At 39.3% G+C, this 23,402-nt stretch overlaps 1 protein-coding gene across 1 annotated transcript in view; it reads left to right on the top strand.

The window, feature by feature from the left end:
• Positions 1 to 23,402, top strand: part of prex1 (phosphatidylinositol-3,4,5-trisphosphate-dependent Rac exchange factor 1) — a 94,959-nt gene that overhangs the window by 33,325 nt on the left and 38,232 nt on the right. Inside the window, exons 6-16 of the mRNA XM_007911416.2 lie at positions 3,765 to 3,926; positions 6,479 to 6,612; positions 9,970 to 10,085; positions 12,853 to 13,002; positions 14,022 to 14,169; positions 16,414 to 16,514; positions 19,014 to 19,117; positions 19,326 to 19,375; positions 20,550 to 20,625; positions 21,560 to 21,632; positions 23,217 to 23,359. Coding sequence (XP_007909607.1) covers positions 3,765 to 3,926; positions 6,479 to 6,612; positions 9,970 to 10,085; positions 12,853 to 13,002; positions 14,022 to 14,169; positions 16,414 to 16,514; positions 19,014 to 19,117; positions 19,326 to 19,375; positions 20,550 to 20,625; positions 21,560 to 21,632; positions 23,217 to 23,359 — 1,257 coding nt within the window. The remainder of the gene's footprint in view (positions 1 to 3,764; positions 3,927 to 6,478; positions 6,613 to 9,969; positions 10,086 to 12,852; positions 13,003 to 14,021; positions 14,170 to 16,413; positions 16,515 to 19,013; positions 19,118 to 19,325; positions 19,376 to 20,549; positions 20,626 to 21,559; positions 21,633 to 23,216; positions 23,360 to 23,402) is intronic.

The raw sequence follows: 23,402 nt of genomic DNA, 5'->3' as shown, positions 1-23,402 counted from the left end.
ATTATAGTTCATTCCTTCTGTGCAGATGAGAGGAATTTGATTGAAAGTATTTCTGGAATTGGGGACTGTTGACAAACCATGGCCATTCATTATCTATCAAAAATGTACTTGCAGTTTTACTTCTGGCCTTGTATATTTGTCTGGGGATTTGGTTGAATTCTCAGGAGCTGTTATTTTTCATGAATTGGTGATTTAGAGCTGGTTAGTGCAACAAGCACATGTTGCTTCAATTTGTTCATGACGGACTTGGCTTCTGGATTGACACTTACTGTACAAGTTGTGCCTTGGATGACAAGCGGTGGGGTAAACCGTACTTCACTTTTGTGAACTGATTCTACTGGCCTTGTGCTCCTGTGAATTATAATTTTGCCCACAAAAATACAGTCAATGCACTTTATAGTATTCCATAACGTGCTTTGAGGCGTTTCGAAAATGTAATAAAGCTCTATATCAAATGCAAGGATTATTATTATAATTGACCCATTCTACAATATCAGGAACAAAATTGTAGTAAAGAGCTTTGTAAATGGGTTAAGACGGATGTTTAAGATGAGCATTTATGTTTCCAGGCTTTGGATGTCTGAAGATTTGAGCCTAATCCTGAAAATCAAAGCTCATGTACAAATGCCGCTCACCATATGCAGGTGTTTTTTGTCCACAAATATACAGTTAAATCACTTTGTAATATATTCTGTGAAGCACTTTGAGATGTCTAGAAGATGTGATAAGGCGCTATATCAAATGCAATTACTATTTTGGTCTTTGACCCCGTTGGGCAAGTTTCCAATCTCGTTAAAGCCGTCGGAAAGTTGCTTCCACAATAAAAAGTGCAATTGGAGGACAGTTCCTATTGCCTGAGGCTGAACATTATCCCTCTTTGAGAGCAGCTTAGGCTGAATGTTGTGTTACACGGTGCAACAAGTGGAAGGAAGTTGGAATCAAATGGTTAACTACATACTGATGTGATGTCCTGCACTAAATCAGCTTTATCAACCTTTTATCTTTGTAATTTAAAAAAAACTCCTTTGAAAATCTTTTTTACCTGCCTAAAGGCAATGATAAATTGCTTGCTTTGGTGAGATTATTAGCATGATGATATCACACTGCTTTCTATTACCTGACATTAGCAATGGCTGATTTGTGATATTTGCAAACCACTGTTTTCCCTCCTCAATTAGAGCTCAAATGGTGAATAATGCCAAGGAAACTGCTCTCTTCATAGAGACAAAAGACTTTTAAGTATAATTGATGCTGAAACTTCTATCCCTCCCTTCCCTTTTATTTAAACCACTACTACCATCATTACCTTCATCTGTCAGAAACATTTCTGTATTTGCAAATACTTCTGTTCAGCCTTGTAGAAAACAAAACCTTTTCTCAATCCTTCCATTTAATGGAATGTTGGATGACTAAATTAGCACCTGAGCGGATAGTCCTGTTAAATTCCTGTTAATAGAGGTGCATTGCTCCATCACCCAGAGGAAAGGACATTCAAATGGTCTCGTAAGTACATCCACTATGATTCCTTTGGAAAAGTGTGCACTGTTTTATCCGTGTGAGTTCATGCCCAATGCTACCATTCAGTACTGTAGCAAACCTGGTGTAGTCTCACTTTCATGCGCTGAATCAGAAGGGAGCCTGGGGTGGGATAACGGGGGTCAGACTGGCTTTGCATTCTTTTGATGTGATGCGGTCTGGAGTGGGATCAGGTACTAGACAAATGAGCCTTGCATAATGGCTACTTAAAAGGAATCGTGAGTGTTGTTTCTGCTTTTGTTCCGTAAACCTTACGTTTTGTTGGAGCAGCACAAATAAGTGCACATGTTGGTGGTTTGCGGGAATTTTAGCTGAATGCCACAATCCCACAATCACGCATTGAGAAAGAGAAGCAAAATGTGCTCAGAGGGTATCTGAAATATTCCAAATAACACAGTGGGAATTGTTGATCCTAAATGGTTTGTGGAGTGATTCGTCTGATAGATCTTATTCTTATTCCTGTTTCTTAATGACGGGATCCTGTCAAAAAGTTTGACTCGAGTGCCCCTCCAGTGAGGTGGTGCATTCATGATTTTGGTCTGGGGGACTGGGTGGGAGAGAAGGGGGCGAATAATATCGATGCAGTCAAAAATTTAGAGAGGTTATCAAAGTCAAATGGAGTTCAACCGACATGAAAAGAGAAGGGACTTCCATTTGATTGTCCCAGGACTGTGATCTGAAGCACCCGTTTGATAGTCACAGATACAGTACTTCACATAGCATTGTGAAATAGACCCACTTCACATTCACTCTTGCGCGACACTTGAACTCCTTTGAACACTTTATGCTCAAATGGAGACCTGGCGAGTCTGAATCAGCTGATTAACCTGCCATGAAGTAGCATTTGATACCACCAACGGATTTCCCAAAACAAGGCGGTGAGTGGGTGGGTTTGGTCCAGGCATCTGTTAGGCCACTTAACTGATCACTTAATTGATCCTACTGACCACAGATCCATGAAAACATCAAAGAACAAGCATTGTCGAAGGTCTATGAGGACTGTAATCTCTGGGGACTCGAGAGTACTAACCTTCACAGAACAGCACACTTGCCTACAGACTCTTCATAGCTTGCAGCTGACGGTATTGATTCCAGAAGGCTAGCCTGCGTTGGGACTCTGAAAAAGGTTTATTAACCCACTTTACAACTCACCTTTCACGAGAAAAACTACTGTCAGAACATCTGGTTCTTACATTTTCAATGCTTCCTCATTCTTCTGCTTGCGCCCAACACAAGTCAAACACAAGGTGACTGTGTTAGAATGCACCCCAATAATAATAGGTTCACAGTGGACTGTGGAAGTGCAATACTCAGTTTTCTGCACATCCCTCAACCCCTCTGCTCCACAGTTGGTGGCCATGCTTTTAGCCATAGTGCCCCGAATCTCTGGAACTCCTTGCTTCAATCCCTCTGTCTTGCCCCCTTCTTTGCCCTTCTTCAAACCACACCTGAAGACTTTCTTCTTTGACTGTGCCTTTGGTCACCTCCTCTCCCTTTCCAGTGTTAAACCACGCTGCTATAAAGCGCTCCAAGACGTGTCCCGTGTTAAGGGACAGTATAAATGCTATTTTGTTATGCATTTGTTATGTTGTTGTTATTGAGTGGAACTTGATGTGCCTCTGCTCTTCATGCCTCTGGATGATTCTCAAACGTCACCTGAAAGTATATTTGTTTGTTGGCAAAGGTGGATCTAATATGAGCGTAGAGGGTTTGAGAAGATCTTTATAACTGTAATTCCCTCTTCACAACTTGGTTTCATGCTTTGCTGAATGGCATTCTATGTGACGCACATAGCTCTGACTCTTTGAGTCGGGCAAAAGGTTTACTTTTAAGATGTTTCAACTGCTGTGTGGTTTCCGAAAGATTTTCATGAATGTTCCACTGTGGGGAAAGAAATACTAAATATTCATTTGTACACATGTTCTCCAAAACATTGCCTTGAGGGACTTCTCTTTCCTTCACTGGACAAGTGCCAAAAATGTAGGGAAATGCAAAAATATGAGGTTTTGTTCCAACTAAACTATTGGGGAATTCTCATAACTTTTAATTTAGTTTGTGTTTTATCACTTGATCTTGTTTTTAACATTTGGTTTTAACAAAATAAACATTTTGTAATGCATTACTCCATAAAATGCATGGTATGAGAGTGATTATGTAGTACAACCATTTGATGAATGGACGTGATGGTTTTAATGCGATTATCAAAGCTGATTAATTTCCTTTCCCAGGAATTGCTAAAGAGGACCTCTAAAAAGCACAGTGATAATGGAGCCGTAGAGAGTGCCTTGCAAGCAATGAAGGCAGTCTGCACCAATATTAATGAAACAAAGCGACAGATGGAAAAGCTAGAGGCCTTGGAACATCTGCAGTCACACATTGAAGGATGGGAGGTATGAGGACTAAAACCTTTCGAGGAGATGAAATGCACATTTCTTTCATTGATAATTTGATTTGAAAGAATAAATGGTACTGCTCATTTGAAAGTTCTTTGGTGTAGCAGATGAAACTTGGTTCCTGAGCTGTAACTGCCATGTACAAAATCAAAGTGGGTTTAGGCAAAAACATTTTATATGAATGGTGGGTTTCATTGACTATTCCCTGATGAGAATTGATTTTGCACTGACTTTCATTTGAGATTTTAAAATTCTAGGGCAGGGCCTATTGTGCAAAAGTCTCCCTGTATTCTGCTGATGGAAGCCATATATAGCAGAGTATGTAGTTCCATCAAGTCCCACAAATAACCACATTATTTGGTCTTTATGTTGTTCAGTTAAGAAAACAAAACATTAACCATTGTTTGCTGAAATTCTAAGTAACAAGAACGAAAAAGAACTTTGTGAGAACTTTGCAAACCATTTTTATAGCGTCTTGTACATGGACAAATGTTCAAGTATTTTACATTAATTATAGTCAAGGATAGTGACTGTTTTTGGAGGCAAATTATGATTCCTGCGTGGCAGTTCCTGCCATGTGGAAACAGCTACGTGCTGCCATTGAAAAATAAATGAAATTCCTGCCTGTTTTGCTGGTGCTTTGATTCAGCAACAGCTGTACAAATGATGCAATTTTATGGTGCAGGGAAATGCCTTCTCAGTTTTCTTTACTGAGTGCTCGGAAGTAAAATGTCATCATGTTGATTTTTTTTTTGGTCGCTGTTGAAACAGTCCAGACCAATACAGTGCATGTTCAATGATCTGCGTGAGAGCAATTTCCGCAGCCACTACTGATGACGCTGTTTCTATTCTACTGTGGTCATTTATTCTTTTCCCTATAAGTACAGCTTGTCTCAATTTTGTCTTCCCGGAAAAAATACTATTCAACATGGGACACCATTAAAATCTTTCTGAATTTCCTAGACCCTAATAAATTGTAATCTTCCTTTTTTCCCCTGTTTCCCAGTTAAAAGTTGTAGAGTGAGTGGGTCACTGCCTTTGGGCCATCATTTCCAGCTGCGAGTCTTATTCTGAGCAGTGTGAAAGTAGCTGAGAGTTCCTTTGCATTCTACAATTGCAGCTTCCGGCTCACTTCACTTCACATGTTAGTTTGGGGAAAAAAGAAGTGAGAAAGAGAACTTGAGAGAAAGGAAGTCCTTAAACCAAACCAATCTTGGTTTTAATGGCCTTACAAAGATTCTCGTCAGAACGGATTCTTGTAACTTCTGGTTCACGACAGTGTTGTCATTCAACTTGTGCACAACAGTTATAAGATTCCACTCTGACTAAAAGTATTGGGTCCTCTTTTTTGGAGTTGTTTGAATTGTTTTTTTTAAGCATTTAAACCCACAAGGATACTCTGCAGAAAATATTTTTGTTATCTTCATTCGTTTAACATTTCTGATGCTGTGTGTAGTTCTGTTGTAAATGCCGCTTTTTTTTTATTATTCCTCTCTCATTTTCTCCCCCCTCCTCTCCTGAAGGCACTGGTTCTTGCTGAGGTATTATTCTACAGGCATGTATGACCGCAGTCCAAATAGTCATTCTTCATGTGTAAGGAGAATAACTGTCAGGGAGTGATGTTAACTGCTGATGTCATAGCTGATCCTGAATTTGGAGCATGCACCTGCTCACTTTCCAGTAAGAATCATTGCAGCAGGAGCATTGCACCATCGCTGATCATTTTTATTCCCCCTCACCTAGCGCAGGGCACCAAGGCCAATTGTAATGCCTCATTACTGTCCTAATTGATGTCAGAGAGCTCAGCTCACACATGTGTACAATAGCCGGCTGTGTCATTCAGAGAGGGACAGAAGACTTGGATTTTTTTAAAATCCAGAATCTATTTGGCTTGAATTGACATCATTTAGTTTCAGGAGAAGTATGAACGACACCCTTAAAGGTGCTGAAATGGCAAGAGCACGTACAAATGAAAGTGCATCAATGGTTGGTTTGAGTTGCAAACTTTTAAAAAAGTTCAGAAACACCCAACTGGTTACTTCTGTGCAAGGAACCGTGACAAACAAGACTCCCAAGTGCTTTGCAGAAAGGCCTAAAGCGGAATATAATATAAAATAAGCTTGTGATTTTTCAGAGTTGAAAGCAAAAATGCCAATTTTGTGATTCTGCAATTAATCACTCCATTTGTACAGTGATTCATTGGGGGGGCGGGAAACAAGATGTATAACAAATTTTTCAACTTGCCCAATTGCCTTCCTCATTTTCTAAATATAAAACCTGCAAGTTGGCTGAGATGTGTGGTTGAGAAACAGCAATTGTGTGCTTCCTGATCTGCCATTAAGTCATGGTAATAGCCTTTAGTTCATGATAATGGCCAGCCAGGCGTTACCCACTGAACAGGCATGCAGATCCTTCCATTAACCTGTCAGTGAGCTACTTCATTAATTGCCTCCATGCTTTGGTCCAAAAGGTGACTCAGTATAAGTTTGATTGCATCACCGCAAGTCCGCAGAATGTAAAACTCTTTCAATATTATGTGTTTTGGCTAGGGCTCAAATCTGACCGACATATGCACTGAGCTGCTGCAGCAAGGAACATTGCTGAAGATCTCGGCTGGAAATATTCAGGAGAGAATGTTCTTTTTGTTTGATAACCTACTGGTGTACTGCAAGAAGAAATCCAGGTGGGTTATGATTTGCATCTGTACCTTGTTGCATGGCGATCCAGATATCCGTTAGGTTGACATCGCAGCCTCTCAATAAATGAAAATGTGCTTTGACTTGATCCGCTAGAGACTGGTCAGAATCCAGCTCATTCTCACTAAGATTTTCTGAGGTATTAGCAGGTTAAACTCCCAGCAGGACCCCAACGCACACTTTGGGGTACACAAGTCTTGACTCTCGCCAACCTGTGTCAAAGAGTTTCTGGAAATAGATAAGCAGGGTGCATCCCTCCAGAGAGAGAGAGTGCACCTTTCATTTCAGACCCAGGAATTCACATGGTGATGGGTTTCCACAGGTGGCAGACGCCCTTCCCGGTCTGATCAGAAACAAAAATCACTATGTTTTGCAGAAATTCACTTTCTCTGAAGAAATATTTGCTTTCTTGTGATGTAGTGGTATTCTATTCTTTTTGATATAAATCAAGAGCTCCACAGACAAAAATGGGAACAATTTTATTTGGTAGAGAAGGACCATTGCATAGTTTTGATGATGTGCGGAAACCAACTCTGCTAATGGGAGGAACACTCTGTGGGGCTTAATGGGTTCTGACCAATTTTAAACTGTTACTTCTGCTTGAAACATGACTGAGTCCAACTTGAGTAGACTAATATAAATATAAAGCTCCAAATTTTCTGAAATCATTGAAAGCCAAACTTCCAGTACCATAAATATTGTTTCTTCCTTGTTTGGGTTGATCAGTGAATTGGCTATTGGGATGAAACCAACATTCTCCTCTGTGAGTATTGGGAAGCATTACATCAGATATTATGGGAATTTCAAGGAAGAAGCAGTTTCACCACTTCATTGGTAGGAATGAGCTAGGAATGGGAAAGTGTTAAGGCCAGGTCACTTCCTGCCATGCCAGAGTCAACGATTTACTGCACTCGGAAAGTTACAACCAGGCTGTCAGGTCTATTCAAGATGATAAATGGCTGAGCACCCTCAAGGGTTCCTGGAGCTTAAGCCAGATCTCCACTTGTGCCAGACACCAGAATGACTGCAGCTGCACCAAATCACTTAACTTTACATCCAGATGACAAGCAGCAAAGCCTTATGTAATGCTTCTTCTGCTTCTGGATCTATCTCTCTCTCTCTCACTCTCAGTCTCTCAGTCTCATCACCTGGAACTCTTCGTTTTTTTTGGGTGTGCGTGTGCGCCGATGTTTTTAAATGGAGGATTAACCATTTACTGAAAGAGGAGCTGTTAGCAGACATGCTCAGGCTACACAAAAAGGCTCTGGCCTTTCTGCAAGGGACCAAGTTGACCTTGCAAGACGCATGTCATTTTTTTCATTGGGTGCCTCAGACTTGTTATGCTGACGAACGTACACACATGAGACATTCTAAGAAACAGAGTAGTTATTGAATTGGAGCACGCTGGTGATGAAAAGCAATTGGGAGTTTGGGGTTGCATGGGTCTGACCATAATGGACATCATTTTACGTTCCCCTTCCTCCATTCATATGTTAAGCCTTCAGTGGTGTCATTCTGCCATTTGTTTAGTACACATTCTTTGCACGTAGAACAGTGCAGGCTCAATGCTCCAATGCAGTCATAAGATCGATGGGGAAAATATTGCTGCTTTCCCAGTATCCACTGTAAAAGCAAATAGATTGCCAAACATTTCAGCAAGGAATTTGATAACCTATTTGTCTTCAGGCTGAGACAACACTTCAATGCTCCATTAGTGGCACATTATCGTTTTGAGGCTTCTCCAATTTGAGGCGTACTTGCTTAGGTGGGTGGTGGTTGGGGTGTTGGAGAGCATCAGGCCATCTCTGAGCCAATGTGATAGCTAAGTGCATCTCCTCATGTTGTAATTGTTTGATTTAATGAGAGTCATCAATACGATTTGTAACTGGTGATCTCATAGCGAAGAGTGACTAGAGGAAGGAAGCCAGTGGTTTCACAGTGTTTACAGAAGGAGTTTCTAAAAAAAAGAGAAAATGAGCTCTTTCCTAAGTGTTGCAATGCTGACGTGGCTTTTTGATGTTCGATCGCTTCAAAAGCCACCTATAATAATCGTTGCATTTGATATAGTGCTTTATCATGTCTTCGAGATGCCTCAAATCGCTTCACAGAATGTACTGTAAAATGAATTGACTGTATACTTTTTGTGGGTGAAACATGAGGGATGGGAGAAGAAGGGAGGAATTAGTCGATTCCATTTACTGATTTCTGCTGTCGTGACTTTCATATAATACAAAGTTTGCTTTTAAATAGGGTTTATTTTGCAAGAAGGCCCCACATAGGGAATCAGTGCCAAATTAATCTTGGAGTTTTGGGGAGGCCTGTTTTGTGTTGTAAAATATTCATGACCTCAAAGGTTGATCATGTTTTGTGGAACTTCAGCATCTTTGGTTTTTTTGTTTCACTGTTGGAAATGGATATGCAGTAACATCATGGCTTATAAATGCAAATGTTCAGATTCAGTGTGGTCATCAGGAGCCATCTCTAACTCATTCCCATTGGAATTCATTCTTGTCTTCTACTTTTAGCAAAACATTTGAACATTTTAGTACCCTGTTATTGTCCTGGGTGGAGTCATTGGTTAGACCTTTGAATTTTCCGTCTGTTGTCCGAAACTTGACCAAACTTAAACCTTAACGAGAATAATGATAGGTTGTGTGCGTTGGTGTTTGTGTGGTCACAGTCTCATATCTGCCATTCTGCCCTGGATACAATTATTGTTTCCCAGCAGTCAGAATATCTTACTGCACCTGTTGATCAACCTCTCTACCTGCTGACAATTCAAAGGATCATAAATTACTCTTGAAACCTATTACACAAGATTATAGATGTCAATTTAGTGCTCTTTATATTACAGGGTATTGTGAGTGAAGTGTTTCTGTAATTTCCTGAGCCCAACTGTCCTGTGAAATCTACTCTGTTTACATTGCAAAACAGATTCCATAGTGACTAGAGCAAGATACAAACAACTGGGCAACCACAGTTTGTATGGAAGTTGGATTTTTTTACTTTGTTTTCGACTGTGAATCAGCCTCTGGATTTTCCATGATTATATTGTTGGTTTGTGCAACATTAGAGAAGTGAATTTCATCACAGAGTAGGGTAATCCCAATGAATAGTTGAGAAACATAGAAACATATTATTGACAGGCTTGGCCGAAATAATCTTTAACAGCTCCTATAAAAGCTCCAAATACTCAATATTTAGTTGAACTACTTTTAAGGGTCATATTTTTCATGAATCTTTGGACTTTAAAGAACAGGATTATGCGCTGTGGGAAAATATTGAGACTGTGCGCATAAAGCCAGAATTCCATCTTAGACATGGTTACTTTTCTGTCTATTCAGAGTTGCTGGAAAGAAATCAACGAAACGCACAAAATCTGTGAATGGTGGACAGTATATTTTCCGTGGCCGAATTAGTACCGAGGTCATGGAAGTGGAAAATGTTGAAGACGGAACAGGTAATATATTTTTTAATCGTAACTTATTTTATATGCGGATAGAAATTTGTCTTACGTTTTCTGAAGTGTACTGGTCAGTGGCTGTGATCATTATTCATTCTTATATCATTTGCTCTTCACTTCTGGCTTAAATCTTACTCTGTATAGATTTATTGGTGTTTCCCAAAAGTGCAATTACGTCATTCCAACTCATTTGCATTACCGGATAATTAGATTTTTAAAAAAAAGGACATTTTTTCGCTCTTTTCCCTCTCATTACCCAATTTGTACTGGCATTCGCTGGGAAGTTGCTCAATAGGCAACGTTAAACAAGACTTCCTCAAAAATTTCACTTGTAATTATTTACAAGTCAGCTCAGACACTAAGTCATTAAGTATCAGTGAAATATTTGAGTATCAGCAACCACATTCCAGCTCACTTTTTTGTCATCATCCACGCTTCAATTAGAATGCGAAACCTATTTTTTCTTAACCTCGCCTTTCCCCAGTTGGTGATATCTGAATTGTCGCAATCTCTGTTGAGGTTGGCTAACTGAACACTCAGCAGGAATAAGAACTCGATTTTTTTTGCATTCATATACTTAAAGTCCCTGAGCCATTTAAGAATCCTTGCACTTAATACAGCAACGTTTGAGAGGGCGCCTCAAAGCTCTTTTACAAGATTTATTGTGAAGTGTAGTGACTGTATTTTGTATATAGCCAATTTTAGTGAAAACTGTGTCTCTTTATTTTTATTTTTAATTATTATTATTATGGAATGTCAGTTTGTTTCTAGAAGGGTCCAGTTTGTATGTGGCAATTATGAAGCGCAGATCAATAAAATGAAAGTGCTTGATGTAGACGCTGTGCCCCAAATAGGAGAAAGTGTTTCATTTTCCAATTTCTTAACACTATTGCATCTCACAGAGAAGCCGTTTTTATTGAAAAGGATTAGAGCTGTTAGGACAACTCCTTCTTGCTCCAGTTTTCCTAACTTGCGTTATTATTCTGAGGAAACTTTTCATCTTTGATTTACAAGCGGAACTGTGTTGAGTTAAGATTCACACACGAAGTTGGGCTCGATTGGACAGCCTCAAATGGCCCGTCAACTGCTTTCCGAGACTGAATGACCTTCTGCTGCGTTGTAAATTTTAAAAAAAAACACACACCCCTGGACACTGATCAAAATACAGTGGTTTGATAGTATTTTGATTTCAAATATTGTGAAAATAAAATGCTGGTAAAGCCAAATGGTACCACATTTACTATTCTAACTTGCAATGACTTTGCCGAGGCAGAATTTCCTGGTACATTAGCCACTCACTGAATTCTCAGAACTCGCCATGCAAGACAATCAACAAGATGTTGTGGTTTGTGAGTTCGTGCTAATAACAAACTTAATTTGATATTTAAGCAGCATTTCCAATTAGCATGTACTATGAAAGAATTAACCTTATGCACGTTGTAGGTAGCAAGAAATAATAAAATATTTAAATTTTGCAAGGTCTTATTAATAATTCAGTAATTGACAAAGAGTTTATGACAGTTAATGTTGAGAGCCAAAGATTTAATGTGTTAAATGATGAAGAGCTTCTATTCTTAATATCCTTGATTTCTACAACATAAGAGAAAGGGTTTGACTTACGTAATATTGGTTTTGAGATTGAGATTCTTGTCATACTAAGATTAAAATGGAGCTTTGCAATCAATAGTGCTACTACTTATCTGTTTATCAGTTGAGGCCAAGAGCGGTTGAACCTAAAATTGAAGACGAAAATCTTTATGGCCAATACACAGAGGTGAAAGCATTGCAACTCACGTTGGTTTCCCGCCAACTACTGCTTTGCCCGTATCAAGTAAATTATCATTTTATTACTTGACCTGATTACTGAAACATTCACCTTTAAATGCCATATCAGGTCTGTGTAATGATGTAGCTTTGCATGCACAAAATGTAGCCCTGTGATAGAATCAGTTGAACCAGGATGCAATGTGGTTGCAGCAAAGAATTGCTTTTTTTTTCAAAAATGGCTGATTTTCTGACATTACAGCGAGCTACTACATTATTATTCTGCTTGAGGGAAAGTAAGCAGGGTCTCTTTAGGAGCTGAGCTGGCTCCAAGGTGAACATGTTTGGCGATGGGAACGGCAGAATCGGACACACCAGCCAGACTCAGCGACACAACTTGGGAGAGGCAGACTGAGAGCAGAGATTCCAAAGCCACGATGGTAGATTGGTCCTAGCTGGACAAGCTTGTCAGACCGCACTTGCAATGACAAACTATGCGGTTTAGCTGGTTAAACTACACCAGTATCTCAATGATAGTCTTCGCTCTTGCCAACCTGCGTTTATTATTCTATAGAATTAGGTAAGCAAGGTGTGTCCCTCCAAGGAGAATATGCATCCCACTGCAGACACAAACATTTCCATGGTGTAAGTTGCATACATAAGTGGGACTCTATACTCTACCTTTAAGCATGTTGATGGGTTTTCATGTGTACCAAGCACCCGGCTGGCTAACCAAATAAAATTCATAATGACCTATTTCCCCACATGATTTCATGACCAAATATTATATTAGAAACCACTTCTTTACCAGGTCCACATCTCGAGCAACTTTGTTTTTGTTACAGCGATTTTTTTTTATCACTGGGCGCCTTCAACACCGCAACCGAGCGAAATCTGCTTGCAGCTCAAGAAGTTTCGATTTCACGTGTTTTGTAAAACTTTACACTTCGTGTTCTTGTGTTCCAATGTTTCCCTAACTCTCACCGTGCACTGTTTGCAGCGGACTACCATAGCAACGGCTACACTGTGACAAACGGCTGGAAGATTCACAACACGGCCAAAAACAAATGGTTTGTCTGCATGGCCAAAACTGTGGAAGAGAAACAGAAATGGCTGGATGCGATCCTGAAGGAAAGGGAGCAGAGGGAGAGTGAGTAATCAATTAACGCCCAATTATATCTGCTCAAAATGGAAGCACTGTAATCCGTATTATTCAGCATGTTATCCACGTTGAATTGGCAAGTAGATATCTTTTCTTGTCTGTAGGAGTTCTAATTACTTTCTTAAGAGGGAGAGAGGGGATTGATTTAAAATGTGAATTCGAGAAGAATTGATTATTTTAAAACCAGATTTGCTGAACGTCGTTCTAGTCCTGATGTTTGGTCCATATCATCATTGCAACAGATTTGGGCAACAGCTGCTCCATATTTGAACAGCACTGTCAACACCTACATAACCTTATTTAACCATCTGTTTTCCATTCACATTTTCAAAAGGCACCATATGTTTTTATATTGGGGTTGCTCCAATGCCTTTAAAATATCTCTAAAGGGGGAGGGGGGGTTGAAAACTGCCAGGTGCAACAAGTCTGTAAATGCTGCAGTATGAATAGGAACAAGCAGAGGTGTGCATTTATGATATGTAATTGGAATGTGGGTATTTTATCATTTAAAATGTGCAGTGTCTGAGTAAACGTGATTATCTTATTTATGGAAGCTAAAGTAGGTTTGAGGTGCGATACTTAAAATATTATTAATCAAGTGCTTCAAATAATGTGTCCCATGTAAACTGTTTGACCGGGAGCCTGTCGGTATGGAAATCCGATTGCAAGCAGGCTGAGTACTGTTATCCTCATGGAGAGTGTAATGGATCGCGCAATGGATTTGCGCAAACTACCGCTGTATTCAGTGCCCCAAACACAAGGTTCTGTCAGCGACTGAACCTGATCCATTTCTAACATACGGCTGTGTTCGTTCTGTTCTAATTGCTGACCAAAGAAATGCACTTTTAAAACAGTTGCTCATCCTCAGCGCACTCTATTTTGCAAATGAGGACATCAATTTTTTAGCATTTTTTTTTAGTCCGTAACTGTGTAAAACCGCTTTTCTGGCCAGAATGTGGCATCTAGTGGCGGTCGTTTGATTGATGCTCTCCCTTGTCCTTTTCTAGGTCTAAAGCTGGGCATGGAGCGCGATGCATATGTTATGATCTCTGAGAAGGGAGAGAAGCTGTATCACATGATGATGAGTCGGAAGGGAAACCTGATAAAGGACAGGAGGAGAAAGCTGTCTATTGTCCAAAAGTGTTTTCTTGGCAAGTAAGGCAGCATCAATTTTAATGTTCTATTCATACAAGTTGAAAGACTGTGCAGTTGGGTTTCCTGTGGACTTGGCTCTGCTTTGCCAAATCCGATATAATTTGATGGGACCTAATTGCAAAAACATTACCATCCAGCACTTGTTAGGTTACGGCAATTAATCTTTTTTTTGTTTTAACTGGATGCTAAAGTGCAGATTTTATAGAGTAATAAAGCCACATACTGTATTTTTCAGGGCGCTGTAACTTGGAAAATACACTGCCCACAATTCTAAAAAGTGTTTTTGAAGCGAAATCCTCTTCTATTGTTAATACATAAATAATTGAAACATTGGGCTTGTTAATGATACATTAACAGCCACGGGGTCAGTTTTGTGGTATTCATTTGCGGAATTGCTTATTTTAGTTAGTCACAGAGGAAATACGTTACGCCTGTTCGAGGGAGTCTTACTCAGAAAATAAATCGAGTTGGAGCATTCTTGCATCGTGAACTTCCAAATTTCTTAATTAAGACGTAAAGTATTGCAAGATTGATCCACATATTACATCATCAGTTACAAATAATATTCTGCAAGGGGAAAATAAAATGCAATCAGCTGTAGATTGTATCTTTTCTATTGAATGTGAAGCAGCTTGTTTACATTTGAGTCTTTTGTGATGAAATGAGTTCAGTCGAGTGTATCTCAATCGCGCATTCCAAGCCTTGACAGATTCTTGACATGCAAGCACTTAAATGAGTATGAATTATCATAGGCTCTTGCCGAGTTTCAGGGTTACTTGTGCAATTTTTGGAGGGGAGAAAGTAAAATAGATGCTTTCAGATGGATTCTGCACTGCTTCGCTGCTGCTGCCTGTCAAGTGTTGTTTCACGTGTGAAATAGCCATGAATTATTTTAAATTTTTATGCTTGTACAATTCTCGGAGCAGTTTTAAGATAAGTACCATTAATTCTCATGCGGTTATATAAGGAAAGTTTTGTTTTAGCGAATGCCTTTCTGGGTGGTGCAAAAGTGAAGGCATCAAACATCAAAGGGTAGATTGGCAGCATCTTCTTAACTGGTTCAGTTGCATTAAAATAGTTCTTCCTGTTATTCAAAATTCAGTACTTAAAGTGCTGGATATATAATCCAGACCCATCTCCACGTTAGCACCAACTGTGCTGGGCTTTTCCTAGCAATAAACTATGTGAGCTCTGCCTTTCTATTCAAACTGTTCCACCAACATTTAAACAGTTATGCACAACCATTCGAGACCTGCTTATTTTATTTACTACATTTTCAGTGCATTTCCACTTGTAGAGACATCACCGGTGTATAGGGAAACATTGCAAGCCTGAAGTTCACATTTCTTTTTGGCTGTTGTGGATTGTTTCTTGCAGATAAGAACCTGTTACCCCAGAGGTTTAAATGACATTGAGTTCATGTTGCAGAAATTCTTTTTGTTCCAGGCAGCTTCATGAGCGTTGAAATTCCATCACATTGATTCTTGGATGCAAATATTTGATCTGACTGAATATTACTGAATTATTTAACTAAAAGCTGATGTAAATTCAAAGATTTTTTTAAAAAAAACATTAATTCGGATAATGTCAAAATTGCATAACGTACGTTATTTGAAAGGGAAAGGGGTGGAAGTGCCAGTGTGTAGAAGGGTGATTGAATAAATGAAGAGCGAATGAATTAATTTTGTCTCTTTTTGGGTTTTGAATCAACAAATTCTTCCTGGAAGCTGCCCTGGCTAAGGACCAAATTCTTCAAAAAGAAGCCTTGACTGTTTAGGGATTAAATGCCTGTCAGAGCTTATAAATTGTGCCAAGCAAAATCTTGGGCTTTGTGCACTAGAATGGCAGTATAAAAGTGACTGTAACCCTTTCTATGCTTGAGTAGTCCGCTTTTTAAAACAAAATTGAATGGTGCGGTATTTTTGTCGAGTGTCCTTGCTTGAGTATTTTTAGGTCATTTGATACATTACCAATATATCTATTAAAGCAAAACAAGACTTGTTTCACCCCAGTTCTTTACACGTTACCCAGCAAAGATTTTACTAACAAATCATAATCAAATCATCAATCAGACTGAAATGCATGCAGTTTGCAAGCAAAGTAATGAAACTTGAAATGTCTTCTGCCTTTTCTTAGATTTTTTTTCTTAGCATTGTTGGATATTAATTACTGTGTGGCGGCCAGGATATCTCTGAAACTGACCATGAGGTCCATTGGTCTCATCTTTTGATTCTTTGTTTCTAGTGAGTTTGTTTCCTGGCTGATGGAGATAGGGGAGATCAGTAAACCAGAGGAAGGAGTGAACCTGGGTCAGGCATTGCTTGAGAATGGCATCATTCATCACGGTGAGTAAATCCACACAGAGCTGCAGGAAATGGCATTGCAAAAGGGCACCCGTGCCCTTCATCTAGGTCAGAGGCGGTTGTCAATGGCATGCATTGAAATGATTAGTCACAAAACTAGATCATTATAAATGTATTGGCAACGTCAGCTTCCGACTGCACTGCACCAGGCACAGTTTAACCTGAACCTTTTGATTTAATCTTCTGAGCGAACCTGTTTAACTCAGGTCCTTAAATTCTCTTTGCAGTTGTTACAAACCGTATGAATTATGATAATTTCAACACTCGGGTCTGAGTCAATCTCAGCACAATGAACTGAGTGCATATCTGAAAAGTCTGGTCAAAACAGGATAACAACAACCATTAGAATTATTTCTCCCCCTCCCCTCCTCTTCCCCTCCCCCCACCACAAACACTCTCACTCACACATACGCATTAACAGCAAATGCGGCTTTGGAAAGTGTCTCACAGAATCGCTGTTTTGCCACATTGGCAGCAAAACTTTATTCGACAAATGATCCCAAGTTCTTTGTGCCAGTCACTGTGCGAACAGTTAAAATATTGTACTGGACGATATTGAACATTTTTCTCTATTGAATTTTAAAAGCTCAACGTGAAATTATAATCACTTATATCGACTCCTGCAAATGCATTAAAACCGTAAACTGTGCGACACTTTTTTAAAAATTAGAAAATGTAAGCTTTTTTCCGTTTTATTAAACCTGTTGAACCAAAGGGGAAGGGAGAACAGCATCCATTGAAACAATAGAAATTCTTGGCATTTCTGAAAGATAAATAGTTTTCGCTAATTGTAAATTTGGTTTGAGAAACTAATTGTGTGGTTTTCCTGACAAGTCGGAGGCTGTGATCTGCTATTGAGAGCTATCTTTGTAAACATCTTGACGAGCTGGCTAGCACTTAAGTTTGGGTTCTTCAAAACTTCCTGTTACTAAAAGTAAATGGTGAGGTTCATTATTTATAATTTCTGAACATCTTGTTTCATCTTATTCTTAAACATTATTTCATTTACATGTTGACGGTAATTTTCAGCCTCTGTCAGTTTGGGAGAGTCTACTAATAATAATCCTTGCATTTGATATCCTGTCATCGAGATGTCTCAAAGAGCTCAAAGTGAATTGACTGTATATTTTTGTGGGTGAAACATGGCAACCATTTGTGCACAGCAGTGGCCCACAAACAGTTGTGGATTGGGTGACCAAATTATTATTTTTTAAAACATTTTTTTGAAAGGATTATTACTCCCAGATTATTACTCCAACAATCGACTAACATCCTACTTACTGCTAGGTAAACAGAGGCGTGTGGAGTAAGGAAATTTCCTGAACCAGACAAGGTGTTTATGGGAATATCAAGATGTAATTCTAACGTAGAAAAATACTGCCAACACTTTTGTTAAGTCATCTGGGACTAAGTGTTTGGCACTAAACGATAGCAAGTTCCTGCAGCTGAGCAATGTTTGCCAGTCAAGCCCACCCTGGTTGAAGTCAGTTTAATTTTTCATGTTGTTTCTTAGAACGGCAGCAAATGCCAAGAGACTCGATGAGAAAACTGAAAGTTAGCTCCACGTCATAAGTATCCCAGCAAAAAAATCTATTGCCCTTCACTCAGCTCGATGTAAAACAGGAAATTCTGATGTCCTTTTTATGCCCTGTGGTAAATGCGTACATGACTGATTTGATCAATGAGTGTTTGGACCACATTCTTTGTGTTGTTGGCGTGGATGAGCCAAGAGTAGTGCTTTGGGAAGATGCCTTGTGACTATGATGGGCCAAGAATGTATCTGAGGGAAAAATTAGGCGCTGCAGAAAAGGAGAGAAGAACAGAATCGGGAGGCAAGGAGAAAGGTAACTGGGAGGAATTGGTTATTATTGATCAAACAAAATACGGAGCTACCATCCTGTAATCTCTCCTCGGCAATGTGAGATGTAAGTTGAATGCCACTTTTCAGTTCTGCCTAACCCAAAATACCACTGAATGTACAGCACAGCATTGTTGAAGGATTGTTGCCCTAAATCGTTTACATCTCATAGGGTAACCCTTTCATATTTGTATTGAAATTACACTGTTCCAATCCCTCCACTTCTTGCTCACATTTTTATGTTCTAAAGCGTATTTCTTACAGTTGTACAACAAGCCTGCTTTAGTACGAGCGCTGTATCTTTCTGCTGAGTAGCAAGGTTTTGTCTTATCAAAAAACTCTGTCATAGGGTCTTGAGAAATGTGTATGAATTAGTATTTTGCCTGACAAGAACTGCAGAATGTGGTGTGTAATTATGACCCTGTTGACTTTGGGGAGGTGGGGGAGGAACGTAGAAACTAGTGCCATTTGTTTCTGTTCGAAATGTGTTCAGTCAGCTGTTGAAATTGCACTGCCAATGGAAATTCATTGAAATCTGAATCCCATGTGGGGGAATCGCAAGCAAATAATAATAAGTGTACCTAAGTTTTATTTTTCTCTCTTTACGATCATGTTTATTTCAGTTTCCGACAAGCATCACTTCCGAAACGAAGCGGTCTTGTACCGATTTCGATACGATGATGGAACCTACAAACCCAGAAGCGAGATGGAAGATATTATGTCTAAGGTAACCTTCTGGATTTCTTAACATTGTTCTCATTTGTGTGTGTGTGTGTGTGTGTGTGTGTGGAGAGGATTTTTGTGGGATTCAGCCTCTTTGTTGTGTTGAGTGGAGATTAAAACTCTTACGTATTCCTGAATTAAAATGTACCAGATGGTGGGTGGCCGAACATGGAAATAATGTCATTTTGATTCTACTTTTTTTTCTTTGATAGGGGGTGAGGCTGTACTGTCGTTTGCATTGCCTTTTCACTCCTGTGATCAAGTAAGTTTTTTGTTTGGATTTCAGCTTGGTGAAGGATAAATATTCTTATCGCAAGTCTGTGACTTTGTGTTAAGATGTACAAAGCATTTTTTGAGGATTTGCTTTAGAAAGGAACATCAGTGTTTATTCCAATGCAGAATTATTGCCATATCTCATCAACGTTCACTGATAACACCTGCTGCTTAGACATAATCAGCCAATTGTGTTGTATATATTTGTGAGATGGTTTTGTTGCAATATGGCCCATCTAAAGATAACCCAAACATTTTAGAATGGCCTCCCTCTGCACTGTGGATTTCTTTGTTTCTATACTTTAGTGTTCAATCCATTCAGGATTGCATTATTTTCAGCAAATGTTACAGTGTCAAAAACAAAAATCTGCATAATGGAAAACTGTCTGTCTGCAATGCTTGCTGTCAATCCTAAATTGACCTTTCAATTAATTAGATGCTGGCAGAGATAAGGCAATTAAAACAAAACTATACTTAAATCGTTAAAAATTAGACAGTTAGACGAACACACTGTGTGTTAATTATTGACTCAGTTGATCAAAATAATATGAATTGCCGACTGCTCAAATTGCATGTCCCTCAATGTACAAGGAATAGGCTGTTGAAACTAATTGAAGCATTTTAAAGTTTTCCTTTCTTCAAAGAATTTGTAGGAACCAAGGGCTGTATTTATATTCGCCGAAGCTTGCCCCTTGAATCGTGCTATTTTGACATGTATTTCTGCAGTGTTATCTCATTAACAAGTGAAGTAAACAATTCTCCGGATTATGTGACTGTTGAGATTTAAGGTTTTTCTTAAGAGGAAAAATCAAAATGAGAGAGACAAATATTGCTCAAGACTGTCCATAAATGGTAATGACATTGCTTAATGTTTGTACTTAACCTTTTGCTGGCCTGAATTTCCCATTAGAATTGATAGCAATGTTTTGGGTAAAAAAACAAACAAGAAACTTCAGATTGTACATTATACATGGAGGGTAACTTGAGTGTCAGAATAGCAGAGAGGTTTTCTTCAAAAGCATGTTGAAAAGGTAGTTGATGCAAAAGCATGATTTTATAGGAACTACAAAAATTGACCAGGATTGTGTCTCTGTATGGAAACCAGAACAGCATTCTGAAACGTATTAATTTAAAATTAACTTGTTTTAAATCCTCAAATCCAGGGACCGAGATCATCATCTAAAGACCTATAAGTCTGTGGTCCCAGCGAGCAAGCTGATAGATTGGCTTTTAGCACAGGTAAGGAGGGAGGGAAAGGGCAAACACTTGGGGACCCCAGACTGTGCATTGGGATACTGCAGACATTGAACTCGCTAAAACCCGAGACCCCTATCATTGAGAGCACTTTCTGTCTAGCTTATGGCTGCTTGTCCAGCTTGGAACCTCTCTATTGGGAAGTGGGAAGAATCGGTGCTCCCAGAAACTGGTCTGCCACTCACAAGACCTGCTGATGCCAGGAAGGCAGACTGGTCTGTCATCAACAGTGCCCAAGAGTCCTACAGACCTGCCTGGTTCAGGAACTGGACTGTCGAGATCGTTATGGAGGGCATGGGGTGGGGCGGTGAGTGGGGGGAGGGGGGCTATGGTGAATGGGGGGAGGGGGTTGGTGGTGGGGGGCAGTGGGTTTGGTGGGGGTGCATGGGGGAGCAGAACCACATGAGGCCTGGCTTGGGGTGCGGTGCTGAATGGCAGTCTTGTGCATTTTCATACAATCCCTCAGAAAAATGCTATTGAGGGTTATTTTCATGACATTGTGCCCTATTTGATAAGTGATTCTTATGGAACAAAGTACGAGATTAAAAAAAATAGCTTTGTTATTTTAAAAGAAATAAGAGCTCCACCTCGAAAAGCCATATGCAATCCCAGTTGTTTTATCTACAAGACAAATTGTTCGTGACTGGGACCACAGCTCTTTAAGTGAACTTTAGCTAATTGCCTCCAGACACATTGTCTTTGTCCTCTCCATTTCCTTTACACGTTATTCATGGCTCTGGTTGTGCTATTTTTGAACGTCAATGGAAACCCGTTCCATTTCTGTTTTAAAAGGGCATTGTCTGAGGCAAATAAAAGCCCTGGGGTTCTAAATTTAGATTTGCAATGGAAGCGTTTCAAAAGGAAATCACTTGAGGTGCTGTATTTTAGTTTTTTTTTTAAATTGTCGTCTTGTTGCTAGGGTGACTGCCAGACCAGAGAGGAAGCGGTCACACTGGGTGTCGGACTGTGCAATAATGGCTTCATGCATCACGGTAATCGATCAAAGAAACATCTTTTTATCAGTCTGTATTTTCAATGCGATAATTGGAACTTCATCATCATTTCGCTTGACAGTCACTCAATAGGAAGACATCCTGCCGTCTCCCTTTGTCCTCTGCAGTATTCAGCGTTTTTATTTACACGTTTCGTGCTTTCTGCACCTTTCTGCACATCATCCCCTTATTCTCCTTCAGCAATGAGAATTCGTTGAACCCCATTTCTCTCTTGGACTACATCAATGACGGTCATCAATGACGATCATCAGTGAAATCCTGTGGTTTGGTGGTTGCCTTCGGCTACATTAATGGAGCGGCTCGCTCTAGTTGTACATGTATTGTTTCCATTTCCAGTGCGATCAAAATGTTGTGGTTGTCAGTCTGCATCATCTAGTCAATGACCCGAAAGCCAGAAAACATCAGCTGGTCAAAAACCAGCATGGTTTGTGTCGCTTCACGATGATGATGATGATGATGATGATTCGAAACGAGACATCACCTCAAACAATAGCTTAGAATTTCTGCAGAAATCAAGTTTTTATTATAAAACTAGACTCTGCCTGGCAATATTTCACCAGAAATAAACCAATGATTGTAGTTTGAAGCAAACAACCAGCTACATTTGTCAAATGCCTCCTCCTCCTCTTTTACAATGAAATCTTAAAAATCCCAACCATCTCAACTTATTACCCATGTAAAAGTTGATAAAACCGTTTAAATACAGCTTATGGATCTTGTCCCCCTTTCACCCAGGTCTAAGTTTTGTGAATTTTTGTGTTTATTTTTTTTAAAAAGAACCCTTGGAAATATTTTCAGTAGCAGGAAATCGTTTTGCCATTGTTTCAATTCAATTCATCTCTGGACATTGTCTTTTTACAATTATACAATGACAATTCTGTACATTATGACCAATGAATGTCTTGATACTTTGATCTTTTCCCTGTAGTTTGCACTGGCACCATGTGCAATCCTGTTTCTCCCCTCCTTTGTTTTGACAACATTTAGCTTCAACTTTAAAAACCCCTGTTACATAGAAAGGGAGAATACAGGTTTTAAATGCCATAGTTAATCTTTCTTAGACATTCATAGTTCCTGACTGTTAAGCAATTCCAGTTTAATTGCGGGAAGTTTTACCAACATGTTGACCAAACTGCCAACATTGTATAGGAGTTGATTTGAATGCTGTTGTTGATAACGCCTAACACAACAACAACAACAACAAGCTTACATTTGTATAGCAAATATAACCTATGAAGCTTTCCTCCCACCCTCATGAATGATTTAGAGCTATTGTTTCAACTAAAAGTTTAATTGAAATGCTGTAGGTCACCAAACTCTTGACTAATGGGCTAATGGTGTGTATTAAATATTTTAAGTATTTTACTTTAAACTGAGAGTGGGAGCATTTGTAATTAGCAGTTGTAAAATGTGCATTGTGTTATAGTGAACCCAGAATTGACCCCTTTTTAATAAATTGCACCCAATATTATGAAACCTTTTTGAGATTCCCACTGTGTCTCTTTTTCCTTGCTGTCAAATGGAGATTGTTTTAATGACCATTTAAATTTTTCACATTAACAGTCCTGGAGAAAAGCGAATTCAAGGATGAATCCCAGTTTTTCCGCTTCTACGCCGATGAAGAAATGGAGGGTACGAGCTCCAAGAACAAACAGCTGCGGAACGACTTCAGATTGGTTGAAAATATCCTTGTTAAATCTCTTCTGGTAAGCAGATAAATGTTTCTTTGCCCTTGGCATGATAGATGTT

The sequence above is a fragment of the Callorhinchus milii genome, unplaced genomic scaffold (genome assembly GCF_018977255.1).
Source record: "Callorhinchus milii isolate IMCB2004 unplaced genomic scaffold, IMCB_Cmil_1.0 Scaffold18, whole genome shotgun sequence".
Lineage (NCBI taxonomy): Eukaryota > Metazoa > Chordata > Chondrichthyes > Chimaeriformes > Callorhinchidae > Callorhinchus > Callorhinchus milii.
This window is presented reverse-complemented; position numbering and strand designations above follow the sequence as displayed.